The 24441-nt window shown below is 43.9% G+C and overlaps 1 protein-coding gene across 4 annotated transcripts in view; it reads left to right on the top strand.

The window, feature by feature from the left end:
• The window catches only part of SLC12A6 (solute carrier family 12 member 6), an 830972-nt gene that overhangs the window by 417803 nt on the left and 388728 nt on the right, over nt 1-24441 (top strand). For all 4 annotated transcript variants that reach the window (XM_069238301.1, XM_069238300.1, XM_069238303.1 and 1 more), the window contains 2 exons: nt 4119-4265; nt 4971-5025. In XM_069238301.1, coding sequence (XP_069094402.1) covers nt 4119-4265; nt 4971-5025 — 202 coding nt within the window. The remainder of the gene's footprint in view (nt 1-4118; nt 4266-4970; nt 5026-24441) is intronic.

The raw sequence follows: 24441 nt of genomic DNA, 5'->3' as shown, positions 1-24441 counted from the left end.
GAGGGTATCCACCACCACTTTGAGCAGTAGCAGTCCATAAGGTCTTCCCCTGCTCACAAAAGTTGTCCTCCAGCCGTAAAGCACACACAGTCCACCTCCTGGGGCCACATGAACAGAGTACATCTACTCAGAAAACCAGCAAACTCTGCCTTATCCAGAATCTACTTTTAAAAGTACAAGTCTTCCAGGAAAAAAACATGGATAGGAAAATTTCCTGCTAAAATATCTTTTGGAAAACTGTCTGTTGCTGCTGTTTTGTAAATGTTTGCATGATAGAAGGATCTACAGTAGTAAAAAACAAATAAAAACTCCTAGCTGTGTTCCGGCTTAGAATTTTGGTGATCTTCCCAGACTTCCTCCCTGATACTCTTATCTGGGCAGTTCTTGTTTCTTGTCACAGAAGTCTTCCCTCCCTCAGTCAGTATTAACTATCAGTATGACCAGGGTACATTTCTAGCAGAATGCTTTGTTGGCATACCGACCCCATATTCTTTTGGGGCTACATGAATCGTGCATTATGGTGGTGCCACCTGCCAAGGTCAGCACACATTCTCTATAGATCCACGTAGCAGAGTTTTAGAATCAGATGCTGTGCACTCAGTCCTAGCCATTTCCAGCCCTATTATCTTCAGCTGTTATCTTGAGCCCATACTGCCAGTGTTCACGTAGTGTGCACTGTTCCACTGCAGTGGCCTCAAATCAGCTAAAAGATTCATTCACTCACTCAGTACATTGTGAGACTCATTATATTAGGCTTTCCGGATATCTGCTGGAGCTCAGTGAGGTCTTTTTGCCACTTAGACCCTTTCTTCAAGTGATGGGTTCCAGGTTAGTGTTGGTGCACATGGACAGTGCCACACTGTACTCCTGGATAAGAAAAGTAGGAGGTTCTCCCTCCCTCACATCGTTGAGGGCATGTTCTGGTTGCTTTTCACATTCTATAGGTGAGCAGTTAAAGGGCAGACAACCTAATGAGGCTTCTGAACCCACTGCTTTCTCAAGTGAGAAATTCACCCACACGTTCCTATTGCTTAGTTCAGTCCTTAATGGCGAAAGCTGTCTTTGTGACCCACCAGAATATGGATGTGGAAATAGCGAGGCATATTCCTTAAATCTTTCCTCCTACCATGTGTTTAATTCCAAGACTCCTGCAGAAGGTAAGTGACAAGCTTGTGTGTTCTGGTTCTCTAAAGTTATCTTCCTAGATATGGTTCTCGAACTTTCTATATTGTTTTCAGAGTGAGGAGATCTTCCTTCCCCCAGCGCAGACACTCTATTCATTTGGAGGGGTAACATGGGGTGGGGAGAGTCTTAGCTGTCATCCTTCAATTTGACAGCTAAGTTTTTGAAGAACCAAGCTTTGTTTCTTTAAACTCTCCTTAGTTAATCTGGATATCCTGGTGGCTATAGTGAGGTCCCGCAGGTGGATATGTGCAACACCTATCTAGAACTCATTGGTGCCTACATAAACAGTTTAGAAGAATGCTTCTCGTCTGCCAAGTAGATCGTCAGGTGTTATGTTAGGGACCTAAAATACCCGTCTGGCGTTTAAGAGTTAGTTGAGATCTGATTCTGGCGATATGGAAACAGTCAAGGAGATTCATTCAGAAATGGGGATGGACAAAAAGAAAAGTTTCTTTGCTGGTGGAAAGCCCTGCGTCAGAAACGGGAAAACGTGGGGTTTTGCTAGGCCCACTTCGAAACAAATCTGTTCTCCTGCTTTAACGTCTGCTATACACCTTAGCCAGCTTCGCGTCCCATGTGCCTCTGAACTGTGCACCTAGTTCTGTTGGCACAAAGTCTTCTTTTTCCCGAGATGCTGATTAAATTCCATCCGAACGAAGGGATTTTCAACTGCAATTTGTTCCTTGCCTGCACTTTTCCTCACTTTTTGAAACACTGCTGAAACTTGATATCTGACATGCTTTGCTTTTACCTTTATAAAACCAAGACTCTGCATGTAATAGATGTATTTTTTAGTCATTTTAGGAAGCAGGGATGTGCACAAGCTATGGTCGGTCCCACCATTGCTAGATTGATTGCTCCATACTTCATCCATTGGCATCACCTGCATGGGACAAACCCTTCATCCGGTGTCCAATCACAGCACGGAGTTAATGCCGCTTTACTGGCTATCTCCAAGCATTTTGTTCTTGTAAGAAATAAGTAGGGTGGCACTGTGAAATCTCATGTACATTTTGCAAGCATTACACTCGACATTTCTACCAAAGTAATGCTTGATTTGATCAGGAGTCTCTGCCGGGTCTGTCGGTATAGGCCAGCGCTGCCTTCTCCTCCCTTCTTCTATACTCTTTGTTCTGGAATATACCCCAGGATGGCACTGAAAGGCAAAGCTGTAGAATAAAAGTACCTTTATTGTGACTTTGTTACTCGGCCTCTTGGCTTTCTTTTATTATCAACACCTTCCCACCCCACTGACAGCGGGATGTAGCGAGGAAATGAGGCGCTGGTACGTACATGCTAAAAGGCCCCTAATCCAATTTGGAATTTAACAAGCTATAAACCTGCGAACAGCAACAGTGATTAGGTTTCTCTCCAGTGTAACGTGCTTTCTGTATAAGTGGTGGTAATGTGGAGTATTGTCCATATGTGTACGGGTCCACAAAAAATAAATACTGGAAGTACTTTCTGTTCCCACTGGTGTTGTTGCAGAGTCACTGATGTGGAATGGGAGAGAGCCTAAAGACTTGGACGTCTGTTAGTGCCTGATTTAGTGCTTGGCCATTGGGGTACATAGTCAGAAACGTGATGTATATCATGTGCGCCTAATTACAAGTGAATTATGGCATGTGGCACTTGTAATAAGGCGGCTGGGATATCTGTCGGGTTTGTGATGGAGTTACCCCCCAGCCAGACTCGGACCCCAGGTCACTTTCGTGTTAATATGTTTTTAGTCGCCTGTTTCTTCTCCTCTCGTCTCAATGCTACACTCTTTTAAATGTTTCCATGCGTGGTACATTGTTCTGTTGCTAATTAAGAATAATGATGCCAACTTTCATTTTGTGACAGTAGTGCCTCTGGTATATTTACAGTCCCACTTCATTTGGACGACCAACAGGTCATCCTTGTTCTCTATCTACAAATTTACAGTATGCAACAGACCAGAAATAAACTGTGTTTTGTGCAGCACGTCCTGGGAAGTGGAGGGTGGGCGTCACAAGCGAGAAGGAACAAGAGCTTGCGTGCTTAACAGTAAGATAGTTACTAGGTTGAATAGATAGACTGTGTGGAATGTGTGTCACAGAAATATTGTTTGACAGCATCCTCGTTGTTTAAGCATAGGTTGTGACAACTTTTAAAACTGAATTCTGTATGACACACACTCTCAGTTTTAATAAAGTACTACACGCAATGTTTACCATAAGGCTGATAAGAGTGTCGGATTGTGCAAAAAACAGTCACTCACTTGTTATGTCACATAAGTTGATTTTAGTTTAACATGCCATATCCCTGTGAACTGGAATGGCCTTTGTGATGTTCCCCACGCGGGCAGGTGGCCCTCGTGCTCTTCAGCAATGCAGACCTGATGTCTGATAAAATAATTTTATTTCAGTCATGTGTAGTCAGAACACCCTTACTCTCTGAGCCTGCTATACTCCTCCTTCTAGATTTGCTGGCTCTTTTCTTGGTTTATACAAGGTGACCATTCTTACCTCTGTAATGTCTGTTGATAACGTATCTAATTCAGGAGTGGTGTGTACGGCAGTATGAATGGCAGTGACAGAGACATTGTGTGACTTATGCCCTGTGTAAAATGCTTTGCCTAGTTAAGAGGGAATTATCTATGGTAACTATCCTGCTATGACACTGTGGGTATTCCACGGAGGTCTTCTAGTTTCATAGTAAGAATTTGAAGTCAAGAGCTTGGGGCACACATACTTCTAATGAAACAGAAGCATTCTTGAAACTCCACATTCAATCTGTGATGTAAGAATATTCACCTACGTGTGGATTTTGTGCAAAAAGTTGAGGTGAGTGGTTCAGCTACATTCTCGTATCTTTGATTAATTCTTAACGTGCCTAATAACACCCTTTATAGCACAACCTATACTAGATATGTTATCCAGACTGACTTTGATCTTTTTTTTTCCTTGCAGTCTCCAAGGATGGGAACCTTCATGGGTGTCTACCTCCCTTGCTTGCAGAATATTTTTGGAGTCATTTTATTCTTGAGGTTGACTTGGGTCGTCGGAACAGCTGGTGTGCTTCAGTCCTTCGGCATTGTCTTCATTTGTTGCTGTTGTGTAAGTGTGATATAATGCAATACGAGATAAAAGGGTGGACAGATAAATACATACCAGTATGCATTGCACTTTTTCACACAGGAGGAAATATGTTACATCTCCTTTCACCAGTTTTACTTCTCATTTATTACTTTTAAAGTTTACTTCTCGAAACAAAAATGAAAATATTAAAATAGAGGTACAAAGTAAGAAGTTGGGGAAGATCGTGTAAGAAAGCATAAAGAAAAGAGAAAATTGCAGGGAAAGGAATTTCACCCATATGAAAAATAAAGTAAAAATACAGGAGGTGGGGTTAAAAGGCAAATAAGGGGATAAAAAGAAAAAGTACAACATGGGGGTTACCATTAAGGGAAAACTACATGCAGTAAAACAAAATAATAATAAAGTGAGTGAAGGAAAAAAGGGACAAAAGAGGGAAGCGAACTACAAAACGTGTCAAGAAAGAAGTAAGCCTACAAGTAAGACCATTAAGAAGCAAAAAAAAAAGTTCTAAGTCTCAGACATTACTAGCTGACGTCTTCACTGTATTATTTCTTAGTGTAAAAAGTGGTCTTCTCTTTAAAAGGGCATTTGTGCAGCATGTTATTTGTTTGGGAATGTTTCATGGGTGTAGGCTGGTGCACCAGAATTTTCTTGCGAAACAAGCATTACAGAGGCATCTCCTTTTAATTCATGCTCATTCTGTCCTCTTTTTTTTTTTTCTAGACGCTGCTGACTGCCATTTCCATGAGTGCCATAGCAACCAATGGAGTTGTGCCAGGTGAGCTGTGATTTCATATTTTGCTCTCCTACTGTAAAGTGAGGACGCCTGAAGCTGCATGTGACCAGGTTACCCATCAATATGCATATGGTTCGATGGACCTGTGGTCCTAATCCTGTATCCAATTCTGTTTCTCAGGGTGTGCCTGCAAATGTTGTAATTTGCATAAACCATATGTGGAGTCATGAATAGATGGGTAATGCCCCTCTAATCTCCATGTTACCATCAAGGAGGGTCACACGTAGACGAGCAAGCAATTTAAATTTGATTCGCGAGAAAGCTACTTACTCTTGCTCATTTATAGTTTTATTAAAGTGGATGTTGGCCAGGTTTAGGCTAGAGTTGGACTAGGTGTTGGGCAGCACACGCAGTGGCGTAAAGGCAAGAAGAGGTCACACGATAGTGCAGAGAAATACAGAATTTAGCAGACGTTTCCTTGTTCTCTTCTGTCAAAATAGTCGCCTCTCACTCCACTTTTCATGAAACTCTTGGGGTGTGCTGGACACAAAGTATCAAACCATCTCTTGTGCCCGCCTCCTGGATCACACCTCAGTATTTCTTTTGATGTACTGCTCTCCAGACAAATACCCATGGCAGCACCATAACCTCATGCTCTATGGTCCATGGGATCCTGACACTAATCTGTTTACTCTAGTCAGAATAGAAGCATTCAGAAGTTCAAATGGCATTCCGGTTATGGTCAAGTCTTTAGAACTCAAAACAGATTTTAAGTATGTGTTTGTGCAAATTATTTATTTAACCCATTTACAATTGGTCCTGATATTGATGTCATTCCTGTGGATGCAACTACTCCTGGTCTTTCTTTACCAATGGTGCTGCCTTTGTCTCAGCCCTTTTCTTCTTTTCTCCTCTGACCTGGCCGGGGTAGGGAGAGAATATTGACTTGATTAAAAAACTGCCAAGCAAAATATTTTCCTTGCATTCTATTTTTCATATTGGGGATGGGAGTCTAAAGAGGGAACCTCTTATTTTCCATTCCCTCCCCCCCCTCCCCCCATCATAGTGTGCTGTAAACTATAGTTCCTTGATTGTGTTGACAAGGAAATTCATTAGAACCTTTTCTTTCATGTTTGCCTCGTGAATAATGATGTGTTGGTTACTGGCAATATGAAGCCGATGGCTGGCTTCAGGAAATGGTTTCAGATCGTGGTGAACGAAGGAAAACGTCCCATTGTTTAGCTATTTATCTCTGTCCATAGGCATCAGCATTACTGAGGTCGTTTGATGCTAGTCACAGCTCTGTTCTTTCTATCTCTCCCAAGAGGCTCAGGCAAAACCTCTTGACCTCCCATTTGATGGAAAAAAAGTTTTGCAAATGTTGCTTGTTTTGCGCTTGTTAAATGTAAATTATCAGCCATTACTGTGAAATCTTAGGCAATAATTTCTAACGATCTTGCATTACTTCAGATATCGTGCACTAAAGACGAGGCAATCCACACGCATCATTATACATGTCATGTGTGCTGCCCGAGTCTCAACCTGGTGCCCCCACAATGGAGCAACTAAAGAAAACATTCAAAATAGTTTTCTAGTCCAAATGCGCACTAATTTCTGTGCACGCTGCCACAGGGATTCAGTGCTAAACATGCCAGTAGAATGTACGTAACCTTATTGTCGCAATCTAGAAAACTGCTCTTTACTGTACAGGGAAATGAACAATGCATGGCAGTGCTATTGAATTGTAAAACCCACACCTTGAATAAAATGGCATCGCTTCTGTGTATGCTGCCACGATTATACAACAATACAAATGACATTAGAATGTGTGTAAACACTTAATATATTGATAGGTCCAATATGAACAAATCCACATTCCATTACCGGGGAAATACCTAGTATGTCAATATGATTCTGCTGTAAAACTTGTAACATTAATAAAAAGCCTCCCTTCTAAATAGACAAAACTGTACCAGCAGACAGTAGATGTACAAATGAACCTATTGCAAAGGCAGTATTCATGTTTTGATCAAAGGCTGACTGATGTTGTCCGCTGGTGTTTACTACGATTTCCAAAAGACCGCGGGGCACAGACCCCTCGCATGCCTAAGCAATTAAGCAATGTACCCGCACAATGGGGTAGCATCCCTCCCATCTTCCAACGCACATCATCAGTAGTTAACAATAGACATAGATAGAGTGGTTCTATTTGCAAGTCGGCACTCGTATCTTGTTCAGATGGCCGCGGACACTGCCAGTAGCAGTGTGGTCACTGGCTGTTGCAGCAGATTTCTGAAACCAGGGTAAGATTATCACTTGCGGGATGCTCTGATGGTAACTATCATTTGCGAAAGCCGTACTAGAACAACGTACCACACGTCTGGGCAGCCGCCTTGGGAACAGCTGATATGCAATGGTCAGTTTGCGGGGATGTTTTCCACCTTTAAGCCTCAGCTAAATACCACTAGTTGTTTCAAGACTTAAACCATTGTTCCACTCAGATTATATCTACCACAGACTACAGGATGAAGTGTAAGAACAAACTCCTGAGTCGCCCTTCACTGAAGAAAATAACCAGAACGGACGAAAGCTACAGATTGTAGCCCACATGACAGAGGAAAGATTACTTCTAACCTTTCTACATGGAAAGCAATTACTAAAATCCACACTCAGTAAGCCACTGTTTCTATCTTTTTATTTCTTACCTCCCACTTTTCTCCCATTCTCTCTTGCGTCTGCTCTTGCCGGGGCACCGGGTGGCTGTTCAGTGGCTCTTCAGTGGTTATCGCACCTTGAAAGAATGAAGATTGTTGTCCTCTTGGAAGATGGGACTTCTGATTTTTGCAGAGTTCAAGAGGACTGAGGAATCTGCATATAATCTTAAACCTCCATGTCGTAATCCTCTTTATTCCCTAAAAGGCCTCCAGAATAGTGGCACAAGGACACATTTTGTCATCCCTTCAGGTGTGTGACTGACTGCATGTCATTAACTCCTAATTGTACATAGTGATGTGGCCATTGGACAGACTCCTTCTGAGACTTGATGTGGTGTACATTTGTTTTGCCTTGTTTTAGATTGTTATTGCCAAATAAAATATATATTTAGTACACTGCTTAGTGATTCATTTTGTCCGTATTACCATTACGATATCAGTGCAGTACAATCAGGTAGAAGTTCATTCACAAAGTATGAAGATTTTTAATGTGAATCTTTTCTAACTATTAGAAATAAAACGAAACATCAAATACTTATTAATGTAGGATGATGAAAGGCTAGAATCTCATTAATATTCAATACTTGAAAAAGTGAGCAATACGTTGTTTTATCCCATCAGATTAAAAGCAGAGGAGATTGTGATAATGTGTAGGTTTCAAATTATAGAATCCAGGCCTTGTTGAACAACACTAACTTTCTGTAATACAAAGAATGTTTCTTTCTACGAGCACTAATTATGACACCTTGTCCAGTTGTCTACTGACACAGTTGATAGGAATTTCCACCTGTTAAATATGAACATAGTAGTTACAATAATATCTTTAACAATACATTGTTTCCAAGAAAAATTCTAGAAAGCAAGTGTGGATCTTTAAGAAAAAAATAAATATTATTTTTAGTCAGTTTAAATTCAATACCTATAATATGGTTCAGTAGCTTTTTGTGATAATTCTTTCATGAGTATACATTTTCCCAGGGTATGAGCTGATCCCTCGCATTTTTCCCTTGTAGGCAAGCTAACATATCAGAAATTTTCAAATGAAGTAATTTGTTATTGTCAGTCCTCAATCTTTTTAAATAGCCATCAAAAACAAAACTACATCTTTGAAAACTTTTTTTTGAATAGAGGGATCACCTTGAAACTTTGTACGGTAGATTTCTTTTAAATTTGACTTGAAACCAAATGTATTGGGAGTAAGAAAGCCTTACTTAAATTAGGATTGTTCCACAATTCACTTGCAGAATGTTTTTTTCTCTTCAGATCCTGTCCAGTTTAACTGCAGCCCCCGCAAGACACTGAGGGGGTCATTATGAAAACAGCGGTAAACACCGCCGTGTTCATGCTGGCGGTCTTTTCATAGACAGCCAGCCCCCCTGAGATCCTGCCGGCCGCATAAAGAACATTCTGCTGGGCCGGGACATTGCCGATGGCTCCACATGGAGCCGCTGTCAATGCTGCTATGCAGCAGGTGCAGCAGCACCCGCCGCGCAGATCACTGCCCGTAAATCGGGCTGTGATCTGTGCGACGGGGTTGTGCATGGGGGCCCCTGCATGGGCAGTGCACGGACCCCCAGGGGGGGCCCCTGAGCACCCCTTCCGCCAGCCTTTCCCTGGTGGGGGAACCCGCCAGGGAAAGACTGGGGGAAACCGGGTACATTATCCAGAGGGCAGCGCTGCTTGCAGCTCTGCCCTGTCAGATAATGTAATCTGCCATCGTCAGGCTGCCTGGCGGCGGTCGCCTGGAGGCGGCCCTCCCTGTGTTAATGATATGGCAGTTCAGACCGCCATACCAGTGGCAGTCTTTTCTGCCGCCGCCGGCATGGCTGTCTGAACCGCCAAGTTCATAATGAGGGCCTACGTAAGTATCCCTTTGAAGGTGGAGTTTGTGTTTTCTGGGTTACTAACAGTCCCATAATGAGTTCTGAGGGCAATGCCCCTCTGCTTTCCATGTTACCATAAGTCAGGGCCCCACATGCACACCAGCAAGCAGTTTACATTTTATTCGAGAGAAAGCTACTTGCTCTTGCTCATTTATAGTTTTATTTAAGTGGATGTTGGCCAGGTTTATGCCAGAGTTGGAATAGGTGTTGGGCAGATGTAGTGTCATAAAGGTAATTCAAACCCAGTTTCGTTTTTAGAACAGCACACTCAAGCCTAGCAGTGCGAATTACACTGTATATTTTATAATGTTTATTTCAACAGAAGTATTCTGTTGCTTAGTACATGAATAATACCTAAACAGAACATAACTAAAACAGCACTTCTGCATGTTGCTAGCAGCAAGAATAAAATGAGCAGTTCTAATGTTTTAGAACGTTCCTGGCATCTTACCACCTTAACATACTACTGTGCACTACAGTATAAGAGCATGAAATAGCTAACATGTCTCAGAGCAGGGGTCTTCAAACTGGGGCCTTGGCCCCACAAGGGAGGCCCCAAGTGATCGCTTGGGGGGCACCAGGCTTTGGCCAAAAGAAGCATTATGCAGTCAAGTGTTTTGTTCTAAGCAGAAAATAACTTATTGCATTTTTAAAAAAGTAACAGAACTTAACTGCAATTTTTAAATACACCTAGACCTATTTAAACATTGCCAACTTAATAGAATACCTGTGAAAAATTCTGAGGGGCGGGGGCATTTTTGCCTCCTTTGGGTGCGCGGCATCAAAACGTTATAAAACCTCTGCTCTAGAGTTTCTGCGCACATCAGCTGTGGTGTGGTGTTTTGTTTTTTATTTAGTCCTAGACACCAGGCCTTTTTGACCCTGTCATCAGTAATAGCCATACAATCTTAGGGGGAGGCTATTCCTTTTGCCTGCGGTCTTAGGCCGTTGCTGTAAACCAGATGCTAAGAGCTCATAAGGTGTTGTAAATCATAGGATCCAGGCAGGTCTTACTTTCAACCATTCAATCACTGGGAACCATAAATCAGGTTTGCCCATATGATTGTGATTTCTTGAGTCCATCAAGCAAATCTATTTTACTTGTACTAATCAATTCTCCTACTTTTGGGTAGGGGGGGGTCAAGGTCGATCAATATTTACTAATAATAGCCTGACTATTAGTGTCAAAGAGGAAATAAACATTTTGCATTCCAGTAATAAGGTCCTCTTCCGTCTCCTGTGATACTCAAAACAAAGGCTTACCTTGAGTTCTTTGTTAGCTATTTCTGACATCACCGAACTTACATTCACCCTGAATACTTTCAAACAGGGGCATTCCAGAAACATGTGCAAGTCATCCGCTGTGGGATAGTTGCACTACTTCCACCACCTCTTGGATAGCAGGAAGCTTCAAAAGTCTACACCTGTCTGTTAGAAATGGGGTCTCTAGTTGGCAGTAGGTTTGTACCCTGTCCAAGTAGGGAACCTCATTCTAGTCAGGTTCTGGGAGATACCCACTCAGATAACCCCTGCTCACCCCCTTGGTAGCTTGGCACGAGCAGTCAGGCTTATCTCAGAAGCAATATGTAAAACATTTGCACCCAACACACAGTAATAAATGAAAACACTGCAAAAGGGCACCACACCAGTTTTAGAAAAATAGTAAATATTTAGCTATATAAAACAAGACCAAATACTATAAAAACTCAAAATACAGTAATAAAAATATCAATTCTGCAAGATTTACTTAAAAATACAGTTCCTTGAAGTCGATCGCTCCACCTGCATCGTGATCAACAAAACCAACAGTTCAGACTGGCCGCAGTGTCGCGGGACAGCTACGGTGTCGGGAAGACCCACAAACAGTACCTTTGGGATTACAGGGCATCGTGATTCTCACGGTGAGCTCCGGAGAGCAGCGTGGCTGGCGTTGCTGTGTTGATTGTGGAGTCCTCGGGCCCTTGAAGTCACACACTTTGTGGATCGAACTCCAGGCTGATGAAGTCAGGAGCACTGGTGTGGATGGCATCGGGGCTGTGGTGGGAAGCGGGACAATGCGATGTGCGGTGCCCACAGGTCACGGTGCAGACATCGACTCGGTGAAGCCGTCCAACGGCCTCGGTGAGACCAGGGCTGCGGTGTGAAGCGAGGCGGTGCGACGTGTGATGTCACCAGGTCACGTGCAGGCAACACTGCTGAAGCACTGTTGTCAGTAGACCCAAGCCAGCCATGCGGGACAGGACAGGGCTTTGTGGCCCCCATGAGCAGTGGCCACAGTGCAAGCAGGGATGCCTAGTGAGGACACTGGAGTCGATGGTGCTGGCGTAGGTGGACCGGGGCTGCGGTACGGGAAGGGATGGTGCTTCGTGTACCTCACAGGGGGTGTCCACAGGCCACGGTGCAGGCAGAGGTGCCAGTGTCAGCAGGAGCGTCGTCGTCGGGGATGCCCAGTTTGCAGTGTGAGCAGGCGATGCCGTTGTGTGGGGCCAACAGGTCGTGGTGCGAGCAGTGGCTCGGTGAAGTCGTCCGATGACTGCGTTGGTGAGACCAGGGTTGCGGTGCGAAGTGGCTCCACACGCAGTGGGCAGGTCACGGTGCAGGCCAGCGGCATCGTTGGGGGCAGCACAGTGGTTTCTCCTCTTGAACAGCACAAAACACACAGTTTCCAGTGCTGCAGATTGAGGAAACTGATGTCTTTGTTATCCCTGAGACTTCCAACAGGAGTCAAGCTCTACTCCAAGCCCTTGGAGAACTTTCTTACATAGGACTCACAGCAAAGTTCACCCTTTGCACTCTATTCAGACAGAAGCAGCAACTGCAAGCCAGTCCAGCAGAGCAACACATCAGAGGGACAGTACTCCTCCTTCAGCTCTTCTCCTGGGCAGAGGTTCCTCTTGATTCCAGAAAGATTCTAGAAGTCTGAGGTTTTGGGTCCTCTTCTTAAACCCCTTTCTGCCTTTGAAGTTGGTCAAACTTCAAAGCAAAGTCTCAAGTGTTTGCAAGATCCTTCCTTGTCCAGGTTAGGCCCCATACACACATCAGGGGGTTGGAGGTTGCATTGTGTGAGGGCAGGCACAGTCCTTTCAGGTTCAAGTGACCACTCGTCCCTCCACTCTAGCTCAGATGGCTCATCGGGATATGCAGGTTACACCCCAGCTCCCTTTGTGTCACTATCTAGAGGAGAGGTGTAAACAGCCCAATTGTCAAACTGACACAGACGGGAAATCCACAAACAGGCAGAGTCACAGAATGGTTTAAGCAAGAAAATGCCTGCTTTCTGAAAGTGGCATTTTCAAACTCACAATCCAAAAATCAACTTCACTAAAAGATGTATTTTTAAATTGTGAGTTCAGAGAACCTAAACTCCATATTTCTGTCTGCGCTTTAAAGTGATTTAAAGGCAGCCCCCATGTTAACCTATGAGAGAGATGGGTCTTGCAACAGTGAAACCCGAGTTTGGCAGTATTTCACTGTTAGGACATGTAAAACACACCAGTACATGTCCTACTTTTTAAATACACTGCACCCTGCCCATGGGGCTACCTAGGGCCTACCTTAGTGGTGCCTTACATGTACAAAAAGGGAAAGTTTGGGCCTGGCAAGTGGGTACACTTGCCATATTGAATTGGCAGTTTAAAACTGCACACACAGACACTGCAATGGCAGGTCTGAGTCATGTTTACAGGGCTACTTATGTGGGTGGCGCAATCCGTGCTGCAGGTCCACTGGTAGCATTTGATTTACACGCCCTTGGCACCTCTGGTGCACTTTACTAGGGACTTACCAGTAAATCAAATATGCCAATCATGGTTAAGCCAATCAACAGTACAATTTACCTAGGGAGCACTTACACTTTAGCACTGATCAGCAGTGGTAGAGTGCACAGAGACAATAAACCATAAAAACAGGAAGTCAGACGGCAAAAAGACAAGGGACACATGCCAAAAAGCTGCCAGCCTAACACTGTCACACCAGCTGTGTTACCAGACTTCAGCCAGTGAGTGTGCCTTAAGAAGCAAAATGCACTATCAGATGGACTTAGCTCCTCTCATCTCTTGCTCAACTCTTGGCAAGCTTCCTTCTGTGTGGGAACCTAGTTTATTATTTTAAATTCACATGTCAACTAATGTTAAGCATGAAATAATACAAATGATTTCCACTTTTTTAGGTTGAAGTTTAGAAGATAGTGCAGCTTTCTGGTTTGCTTGCAACATCTTGGGGACATTCTGAAAGCTTTTTTATTTGCTGGTTTTATTTGTTTTAGGTAGTCCAGCTTGAGTTTGTCCCTCCTGTGAGCAGTTCTTGTTTATGTATCCTTCCAAGTAATCGTGTTTCTGTAAACAGTCCTTTACATCTTGTTCTTATCTTGTAACATTTAAAAAGAGGTCAAATGTCAGGCTCTGTCTTCCGAGGGAGCTTGGTGTTTACTTTTTTTTTTGCTGACTTCAAAGTTAGAGAATTTGTGACAGCCCATGCTGCTGAGTACCTATGTGAGTCAAAAGCCTGTGGGATGGCCTTTTTTCTAGCTCACAACGAAAATGAACTTTGCTGATATTTTAGAATATATCAGAATTAGGAAAGTAAACATTTAAAAAAAGAAAAACACGTTCTTTGTAATTCTGAAGTGTGGTGGAAACAAATACTTGAATATGATTAAAACACATCAATATTCTAGGTGATGACATTTCCACACATTATTGTTTGTGCACCGTAAAACTGTACGTTTGTGCAATTGTAATGGTCATTTCAATTGGAAATATGTTGGCTTTAATGGCCCAGCGCTACCACACCACCCTCCCCTACTCCACTCCACAATATTGTACACTACACCTCTCCACAACACTGCACTCCACTGTATGCCCTTCCACTCTACGCCAATCCATTGTGATATGCCATTCCACTATAAAGATGCTATATGACACATCACTCCACTCTACTCTGTGCCCCTCCACACCACTAACCCCCTGTACTCCACTCTACCCCACTCCAGTTCACCCCACTCCACCTACCCTTATCCAGTCTACCCCACTCCACTCCAGTCTACCCCAGTCCTCTCCATTCTACCTTACTCCACTTCACTAGAATCTACCCCAGTCCTCTCCATTCTACCTTACTCCACTTCACTAGAATCTACCCCAGTCTACTCCACCCCACCTCACTCCAATCTGCTCCTCTCCACTCCAGTCTATCCCATTGCACTCCAATCTACCCCATTCCACTTTAGTCATTCCCCATATCACTCTGTTCCAATCTATCACACTCCCCTTTACACCACTCCACTCTGTTCTACCCAATCCTGTTCAATCCACCCCACTCCAAACTACCCCATTCCAGTCTACCCCACTTCAATATACCCCACTCCATTCCAATATACCCTACTCCACTCCAATCTGCTGTACCCTAATCCACTCAGTCTGCCCCACCCCACTCCACCCCAGTCAACACTTCCCCACTCCACTCCAATCTACCCACTCCACTTCTCTCTATCCCAATCTTCCACACTCCACTTTACTCTAGTCTACCACATTCTACTCACATTTACTCCACTCCAATCTTCCCCAGTCCAATCTACTCCACTCCAAACTACTCCACTCCAATCTACTCCACTCCAACCCACCCCAATCTACCCTACACCACTCCAATCTTCCCCACTCCTCTGTACCCCACACCAAACTACCCCAGTCCAATTTATCCCACCTCGGTATATCACTTTCAATTCCAATCTACCATACTCTAATCCACCCAATCTACCCCACTCCACTCCCCCTAATGTAACCCACTCCACTCCAATTTACCCCATTCCAATCTAGCCCACTTCAGTTTACCCCAATCCACCCCACTTCACTCTTCCCCAGTGCATCCCATTCAACTCTAATCTACACCAATACTCCACCCTACCCCAATCGAGCCCTCTACAATCTTCCCAATCTGCCCTACTTCATTATACCCCTCCCCACTCCACTATAATCTACCCCACTCCACTTCACACCACTCCAGTCCAATCTACTCCACTCCACCTTACTCTACACCACTCCAAACTACCCCACTACAGTCTGTCCCACTCTAATCTACCCCACCCCAATCTACCTCACTCTACTCCAGTCTACCCTACTCTAATCCACCCAATCTACTGCACTCCAGTTTACCACACTCCACCCTACTCTACCACACTCCACTGTAATCTATGCAATCCACTCGTCCTCAGTCTACCCTACTCCATTCTCCACTGAACTCTACCTCACTCCACTCCAGTCTACCCAACTCCAATCATCCCCACTCCTCTTCTCTCTACCTCAGTCTACCACACTCCACTCTATTCCACTTCACTCTAATCTACCCTACTCCACTCTAACCCACCCCAATCCCTCCACTTCCATCTACCTCGTTCAAATCGTCCCCAGTCCAAGCTCACTCCAATCTACCCACTATACCCAACTCCATCCCACTCCAATCTGCCCCACACTACTCGGGTCTACCCCACTCTAATCTACCCCTCTTTAAACTACCCCACTCCAATCTATCCCATCCCAATTTATCACACTTCATTTCAATCTACCCTACCCCACTCCACACCAATCTACCCCAATCTACTGCACTTGAATCTACCCCACTCCACTTCAGTTTACTCCACTCCAGTCTACCCTAATCTACTCCACTCTAATCTACCCCACACCACTCCACTATTAGCCATGTGGTGTACAAAATGACGAAAACACATTACCAAATCCAATAGCTCTCCGATTGGCCAGACTTATTCGGTTTGCCAATGTTTGTTTCTAATTACTATTGTCTAGCAACAAAACTTATGAATAGTTTTTGGTTAATATCTAATTTCCAGAAACCAAAAGCCACCTTTTAAAAGTAGAAATTTTAAGATTCTGGCAAGATAGGATGGCCTTCAGACCTCAAACAAAATTCAAAACATCTGCTCCCAAACTGTGTATATCAGATTGTTATTTGGCAAGTACAAATTCTCCAGCATTGGATCATACATAGATGCTGGGTGCTTGAATGAATCCCCACAGTTAGTTTCCATAGCAGTGTACTCAGACACTCAGTCAACTTGGGCAACATCCATAAACTATGTATCCATAAACTAGATGCAGTCTTTTCACCTTATTTTGTGTTTCAAACATTTGGCAATGAGGTGAGGAGACACAGAGGTTCAATTCTTTCCACACCCTGCAAAGCTTAGATTATTGCCTCCACGTTTATGATACTACTTCCAGCTTTTACTGTCAGCTTTCACCAGGATTGACATCTTTTCACACCGTTTTGCAGAAGATAATCATATTCTCACCTTCTATGGTTGGGTGGCTGAGCCTTGAAAGTAATTTTGGTCTTCTCATAGCTGATGTACCTTCCAAAAGGATGTCCTCATTCAGGCCTGTGATTCCTTTCAGAGCTAAGCCAAAATAAATAAGGTTATACTGACAAAAGCCCTCTGATGGTTTTGAATGTCTACATCAGTTGGTACATTCGTCAGAGAAAGTCATTGTCTCAACTTGTGTAAATTTTACACTACCTCAGTGCCTAGTCTTGTGAGGATAAGGACCAAAACGGTGGTCACTTGGTTGTCTTGAAAGTTAACCCATCTTGTGAGGCATCTTTTCGCAGCGACTCTTCCATCTCTTCAACCAGCTTCCTGAGAGCACCTTTTGAGCCACCATAAAGTCCTCTTGTCCTGAGGAGTAGACATCTGATGTTGGTGGTATGTCCCTCAAAAAGAAACCCAAAACATCTTGTTTACTGTTGACTCCTTTGACATCTAAATGTCTTCTTCTCCTTCAATGCCAATGATGGCTTCCGTGTTAATGCCAAAAGGCAAGTAAAGTTTGTAGATGGTTCCACCTACGTAAATTAAACCACCTACGTTGGCAGTCACTTAATTGACAATGACCGCTCTAGGACTGCTGCAAAGCCATGATTTGCAACTTTAATTGTTTAGGCATAGAGTGGGACTGATAAGGTTGGAGCTACCTGGAATCTTGATAGAGAGGAATGCTTAGTCCTTTCAACCTTTATGGGGCATATTTCACGAGTCCTGCAAAGTACCACAACTCATGGGTTCAGTGCACTAAAATGCATTAGTCACACGAATCCGACACGGTGGGGAACATGATAATGTTAATAAAAGAAGTCCGGGCGCACTTTAGCGCTTACTGTGCAGTGCTCCTCTGGCTGCTGCCCCAGGCAGTTGTTATACTCTTAGCCTGCCAGCTTCAGCTCCCTCGTTGCTTTGGTGACCAAGAGTTTTCTGGAGTCTTGCATGTTGATACATTGTTTCCGCATGGAAAACTATCTGCTCTCTAGCAACCTTTTACACGCACATGTAGTTCCTGTGGCGGGTGTGGCTTCTTACAAAAGAGAAAGTTGATTTTCAACATAAGCAACAACAAGTGTCAGCCCATGCTCACATGGATCCAGCACCTTCTGTTGTTTTTTCCGGACACACCGCTGCAGGTCCCTGATCAAGGCTGCAACTCCAGTGTGCCCAGTGGTGTCATACTTGCCGCAGCAAGATAAGTGGCAGGACCATAAGTGTACACTGATTCACTGGTTATAGTGGGCAGCGAGTGACAGCGGCCACATCAGAGATTGTTTCCGGGAAGAGTAATCCCACTGCTCTCCCCACTCTCTCACCCTCTTCCCAGATTTCATTGGCCAGATTGATTTGTTGATGCTGCATTCAACATTGACTTATTGGCTCATAGGTGGCCCGTCGGGTTTGGGTGGGGGAGGTGTTCCACTTTCCTGACTGGTCTGGCTGATAGAGGCAGGTGAGCACACAGCACTTAAAAGCACCACCAGCACCGGCCATCTAAGTCAGACACAGGTGAGTGAGTAGAACTGACAGTTGACTGAGAAATTGTTGTCTTGAGCACCATGATGATCCGCAGCGTAACAGCCTTAGCCTAGGTGGACTTCATAGCTAGTCTGATGGTGCAGCATCCTGGTTGCTCCCCTGCTTAACCCAGCCAACGCTGTCAAGGTAAGTGCTTAGCCTGGCAAATACACTCCCCAGGCATTTCTGGACTAGCAGTCTAGGCAGGTGACTATCTCGCTATTAAAGTTCTCTTGTCTGATCTCTGCTGCATGTGCACTGTACTAGGCCTCCCTTCCAGTTTGTTACACTGACATTCAGCAGCATGTTTTTCTTTAATTTATATTTCAGACAACAAAAGTGTTGTTCCATACAAAGAATGAATGTGTGATACATACGAGAAAATTGCCAGGCTTCAAATAGAAAGTTTCTGTTTTCTTAAATGTCAAAGAACATCGTTTTAGAATGCAGAATGAAAACAGCGATAAGATTAAGGGACCCCTTCTTTCCACCTTGAATTATCGTCCTACTGGGACCTTATAGTTCATCTTTAATTATTTTAAATGGCATGTGGCATTTTACATCTCCATGCAGCTGTAAAAGCTAAGCAGTCAGAATCCCGTGAGATATGGCATAGTGTTGCTCGGATGCCCTGCACTAAAGCCGGCCTTCAAATAAAGTATTTGATATTGCTGCGGTCATAAGGCAATAAATGAGCCTTAGCTCCGAATGCTTGAGCAGCCAATGTAGCCTAGCTGTCACAGAAAAACAGATACATGGAAAAATATTTTATAACTATTTTACTGTTTTTGTTGCTCCACACAATACATAAACAATGATAAAGCATTACATTTAAAGAAATCAATGTGAACTGCACTCATGTTCTGAACCCGCAATTGGTTAATGCAATTACTGCAGCTGTTTTGTGTGTGACCAGTGAGAAAGCAAATTGAGTTCTTGTTGGCACAGTAGAGAATAGAGACTTATGTGTTTCATACACTGCCACAAAATGTGAAGACATTTACTGTTCATTATAAAACAACTGTTTTTTAATTGTATAATTTTTAAATATGGAAATCTGGTTGTACCTAGTGAAAACCTTTTTAAGTATCCATTAAAAGTACACACTCCAGATTTCAGCTTGTACAGCTCTTATCTTAGAAAGAGTATATAGGTTAGTGACATTCCATTTCAGGAGCTTTACACCAGTTTCAAGATATTTTTAGAGCTTCTCATTGCTCTAAAGTGTTTAATTTCAAATATTTATCTCTTTCAATGGACTTTATTGCTTGGGTTTGCTCACGAGAAAGTGTCACTCTAAGTGTCACAAATTTGACGTTGAATGTCACTCATAAGTGCCCTGAAAACAGGAAAAGGTCACACACAAGCAATCTGAAATCTTGCGCCTATGTTTCAGAGGAGGCTTGCCAGTCATGTGTGATTCCCTGATTACTCTCTTGGCCTATGCTGTGAGTCACTCAGAATTGGAGCTATTCCTACTGTGGCCCTTGATAGATGGCAGTGCAGAGGAGAGAATACTCAAAAAGACCTGACAACCTCAACACAAATTTCATAGGCCAGGCACTAAATCACGTATCTGTCTGGATTTGGACTATAAAGATATGAGCTCCATAATGTTTTGAACAACACTGCCACATCAGGAGAAGGAAGATCACAAAGATTTCATGCAGCTGGAACCAGCGCTGGGGACCAAGGTCTGCCAGTCTCCCATCATATGCCAGTCTCCCATCATATGGCAGCCTAGAACTATTGATCATTGGATCTATCTCTCAGTGACCCACCTGGCCCAGACAGGACACTGTGACTGCTGGAGGTCATCACCCATTGTCACTGAGACTGCTGGGGTTGTTGTCTCTTGCCATTGAGACTGTTGGTGCAGTGGCCCCTGTGACTGAAACTGTGGCTGTCGCCTATGTCTGTAACCCCACATATGCCAGAAGGGTGTCACCGGGACTGTTAGGGCCATTGCTGTGTCAGAGGTGTCCTCTTTACCTATGGAGGGACTCACAAACAAGTCCAGAAGATACCTCTATAAAGGCCGCAGCTTTGCAGACGTACCAGCATGAACCGCGAAAAAGAAAGAGGCACTGCACCTGGAAGCTGTCATGACTGCCTTAATACACCGACCCCGCAACCATGGGAAAGGCACAGTGAAAGCTGCCCATTGTGGAGAACAGGGGAGAGAAGCATCCCAGCTCCCGGATTCTTATGAAGGCTTCGGTTAAGGTAAGTTGGAAGCAGGTGCTCCTACAATTCTCTATGGATGTAGAGTACAGCATGGAGGAGGAGGAAGGAACGAAAGGATCTGCAGGGGTAGCATTGGCCTGACAAGCATGAGTACTCTATTTTTGAGTGAGTACTTTTACACTAATGGTCGGTACTGGACTAGGCAATCTTGTTATTGAGGGGTCCATACACCAAAGCTACACATATCTCAAAACTCACTATTTCCAGACTTCTTTTGTTTGTGTACCACAGTTGGGTTCCTCGGCCTGTCCTGCTTTTGACATTACGTTTATGGGCCACTGTTTTAATGGTAACTAGTGTGGGGATGCAGGATTAAAGGGTATTTGCTATTATCTATCGAATTTTGCAGTATTTTTGTCAATGTTGTGAGTGTCGACACAATTCAGTTTTTGCAAAACCTTTCTCCGAATCACATGGCCCTCTGTGTACAATAACAGATCAGACATCAGCAAACTCCTTGCCCCCACATAGTGCACATTTTGTTTCAATTTGTGGTTATATTCACCCTCTCACAGAGGCACGGGAATCTTGCATGATTTAGTTGTTTGGTGCACTTGCTTCTTTTGTTCATCTGCCCAGTTTCTTTATTTGCTTCTGTGATACCAGAGTGGTCACTTATGCATTTTAACTATTGTCCCGATGATGACTCATGCAATCCCTGATCTTTAAGCCAAAATGTGTGACAACCTAAACTGTGCAAAATATTTAGAGTAATGAGACTTTTCTTTCTATGTTGAATTTTTTTTACTGCGCTGCTATTTTTTTTTTTTTTCTGCACACATCACTGACTCACTTTTCACTCCACCTTTGAGATATTTAGAACTTGCAAGCATTCATGTTTTTTAAAATATTTCCATATATTATTGCTGAATATGTCAATAAATTAATATTTAGGAATAACCCTGACTATTCTCACCATTGATTAGTTTACTTTATAGAGGATCTTTTACAGTTACTATTAGCTAAAAACATCCGATAGCCAAAGCATCTTCATAGCATTTGATGGGGGATGCTGGTGTGACGGAATATAGGGCTACGCAGTAGATGAGTTGATGAGAGAGTGCATCATAGGTCTCGTGTTAATGGGGTGAGTGCGTTACAGCTTACACAGTGGATGGCCCAGAGAATGAATGAGCTGTGGACTTTCAGGGTTAGAAGAGACTGCAATAATTATGTTAAGAAAAAAGTTTTAGAAAAGGAGGATCACCGATTGCCTAGACTTCATGCCTTGGATACTTAATCATCATGTTCACCCTCAGCAAACAAATGCCTCTCTATGTAGTGTTTTTGGATGATTGCAAGATATTAGATGCTGAATATAGACACTACAGTCCAAAATTAAGTTTTGGGAATTGCACTGTATCTATGATGCGTCTACACGTGGAAACAACACAATAGGTCCAGGTCCGGCTGGCAGGACTGAGGTCTGCTATAATCTCCTCTGATAAGTGGTTAAACAAAGCTGTTCAATGGCATCTATCCTTTATTAAAAACAACAAGTGATGGACGGAATGCTGAACATTGTCAAACACTCACCCCCAGTCATAGATCTGGGTTTAATCCATCGTTCTTTTGCTCACCATGCCACCCCAGTTTGGACCCAGCCATATGCAAATCAGTCTTGACCCTGTTCCTCATGGGAACAGTCCAGACCGAACTGCCAAGCCAGGTCCTCACTGGACCCGAAACAAGCATCCTGGGACCGGTTTCGGGGTTTCACCCCTCATCAGCCAGGCTAGCTTGAATCCAGTGGCATGGGAAGCTGGACGGAATGCTGAACATTGTCAAACACTCACCCCCAGTCATAGATCTGGGTTTAATCCATCGTTCTTTTGCTCACCATGCCACCCCAGTTTGGACCCAGCCATATGCAAATCAGGCTTGACCCTGTTCCTCATGGGAACAGTCCAGACCGAACTGCCAAGCCAGGTCCTCACTGGACCCGAAACAAGCATCCTGGGACCGGTTTCGGGGTTTCACCCCTCATCAGCCAGGCTAGCTTGAATCCATTGGCATGGGAAGCACGGGACCCACGTCTGGGCATACCCTTCCCACTTAGGGCGACAAAGCAAAAACAACAAGTGATGAACGGAATGCTGAACATTGTCAAACACTCACCCCCAGTCATAGATCTGGGTTTAATCCATCGTTCTTTTGCTCACCATGCCACCCCAGTTTGGACCCAGCCATATGCAAATCAGTCTTGACCCTGTTCCTCATGGGAACAGTCCAGACCGAACTGCCAAGCCAGGTCCTCACTGGACCCGAAACAAGCATCCTGGGACCGGTTTCGGGGTTTCACCCCTCATCAGCCAGGCTAGCTTGAATCAAGTGGCATGGGAAGCACGGGACCCACGTCTGGGCATACCCTTCCCACTTAGGGCAACAAAGCAAAAACAACAAGTGATGGACGGAATGCTGAACATTGTCAAACACTCACCCCCAGTCATAGATCTGGGTTTAATCCATCGTTCTTTTGCTCACCATGCCACCCCAGTTTGGACCCAGCCATATGCAAATCAGTCTTGACCCTGTTCCTCATGGGAACAGTCCAGACCGAACTGCCAAGCCAGGTCCTCACTGGACCCGAAACAAGCATCCTGGGACCGGTTTCGGGCTTGGCAGTTCGGTCTGGACTGTTCCCATGAGGAACAGGGTCAAGACTGATTTGCATATGGCTGGGTCCAAACTGGGGTGGCATGGTGAGCAAAAAAACGATGGATTAAACCCAGATCTATGACTGGGGGTGAGTGTTTGACAATGTTCAGCATTCCGTCCATCACTTGTTGTTTTTGATCTATCCTTTATTAACCTGTACCCCAACTACTTTTATCGATTTTAGCTGGAGCAACAGACAGTTTTACAAGAATTGGGGAATGAAAGCGCCCAGTCCTCTTTCATGCAGGTGACTCCGCTCTCCAAGCCCAAACACAAGTAGCACTCTCAAGTTGCTGACTCTAGTAAAGCAAAATGAGACAGATAACCATTTGAAAATACCTTAATCAAAACAGAGTGCAGTAAGCCCAGAGAAAAGACGCATCAATCCCTAACAATTACCAATTAATCACAATGTACATGAACAATAATATATATAGAAAAATCAAGTGTGCACTTCCAACAGAGTTCCTACTGCACAAAGAACCAACAAGGTGAAACACCAATACAAAGAAGAGGGTTGTGCACCACAATTAATAATCAATAACAGAGTCACAAATAATAATTGTACATAGTTCCATATTGTAGAGCATATAGTGACGCAAATTTTCACAGATTTCTTCCAAAAGGTTTATTTGGTCCAAGACACTTGATGCCAAAATAGATTTGGGAAAATCAATGACCCAACAGCCAACAGCCAACGCGTTTCGCCCAATACAATTGGGCTTCTTCAGGGCTGTAAAAATAACATATGACCATAAAGGAGATGGTTTGAAAATAAATGAGGCAAAATCATAAGTAAAGATGTGTGGCAACAGCCTCCAGGCAGAAACCGTAAAGAAGTTTGAAAGAGTGGATTTGGCGCATTCGGTGATCCATGCGTTGAGGTTGCGCGCTGTTGTGTTGGTGTCATCGGAGGGAGGGATTTGACAAGAAATGAGGTGAGTTGCTTGGTGATTTCATTCCATTTCCTGTAGGGGGAGCGGCCCTGGGAGTGCAGGTGAAGCTGCTGGGTGTGGTGATTGTGAAGTGTGTACAACGGTGGTCGGTCCAGTCTGGGGTGGAGATGGTCTCGATGGTGATCCGGTTACTTGAGGTAAAGATGGGGTCCAGT

The sequence above is a fragment of the Pleurodeles waltl genome, chromosome 6 (assembly GCF_031143425.1).
Source record: "Pleurodeles waltl isolate 20211129_DDA chromosome 6, aPleWal1.hap1.20221129, whole genome shotgun sequence".
NCBI classification, from domain to species: Eukaryota; Metazoa; Chordata; class Amphibia; order Caudata; family Salamandridae; genus Pleurodeles; species Pleurodeles waltl.
Note: the sequence above shows the minus strand (reverse complement) of the source record. Positions and strands in the feature narration are given on the sequence as shown.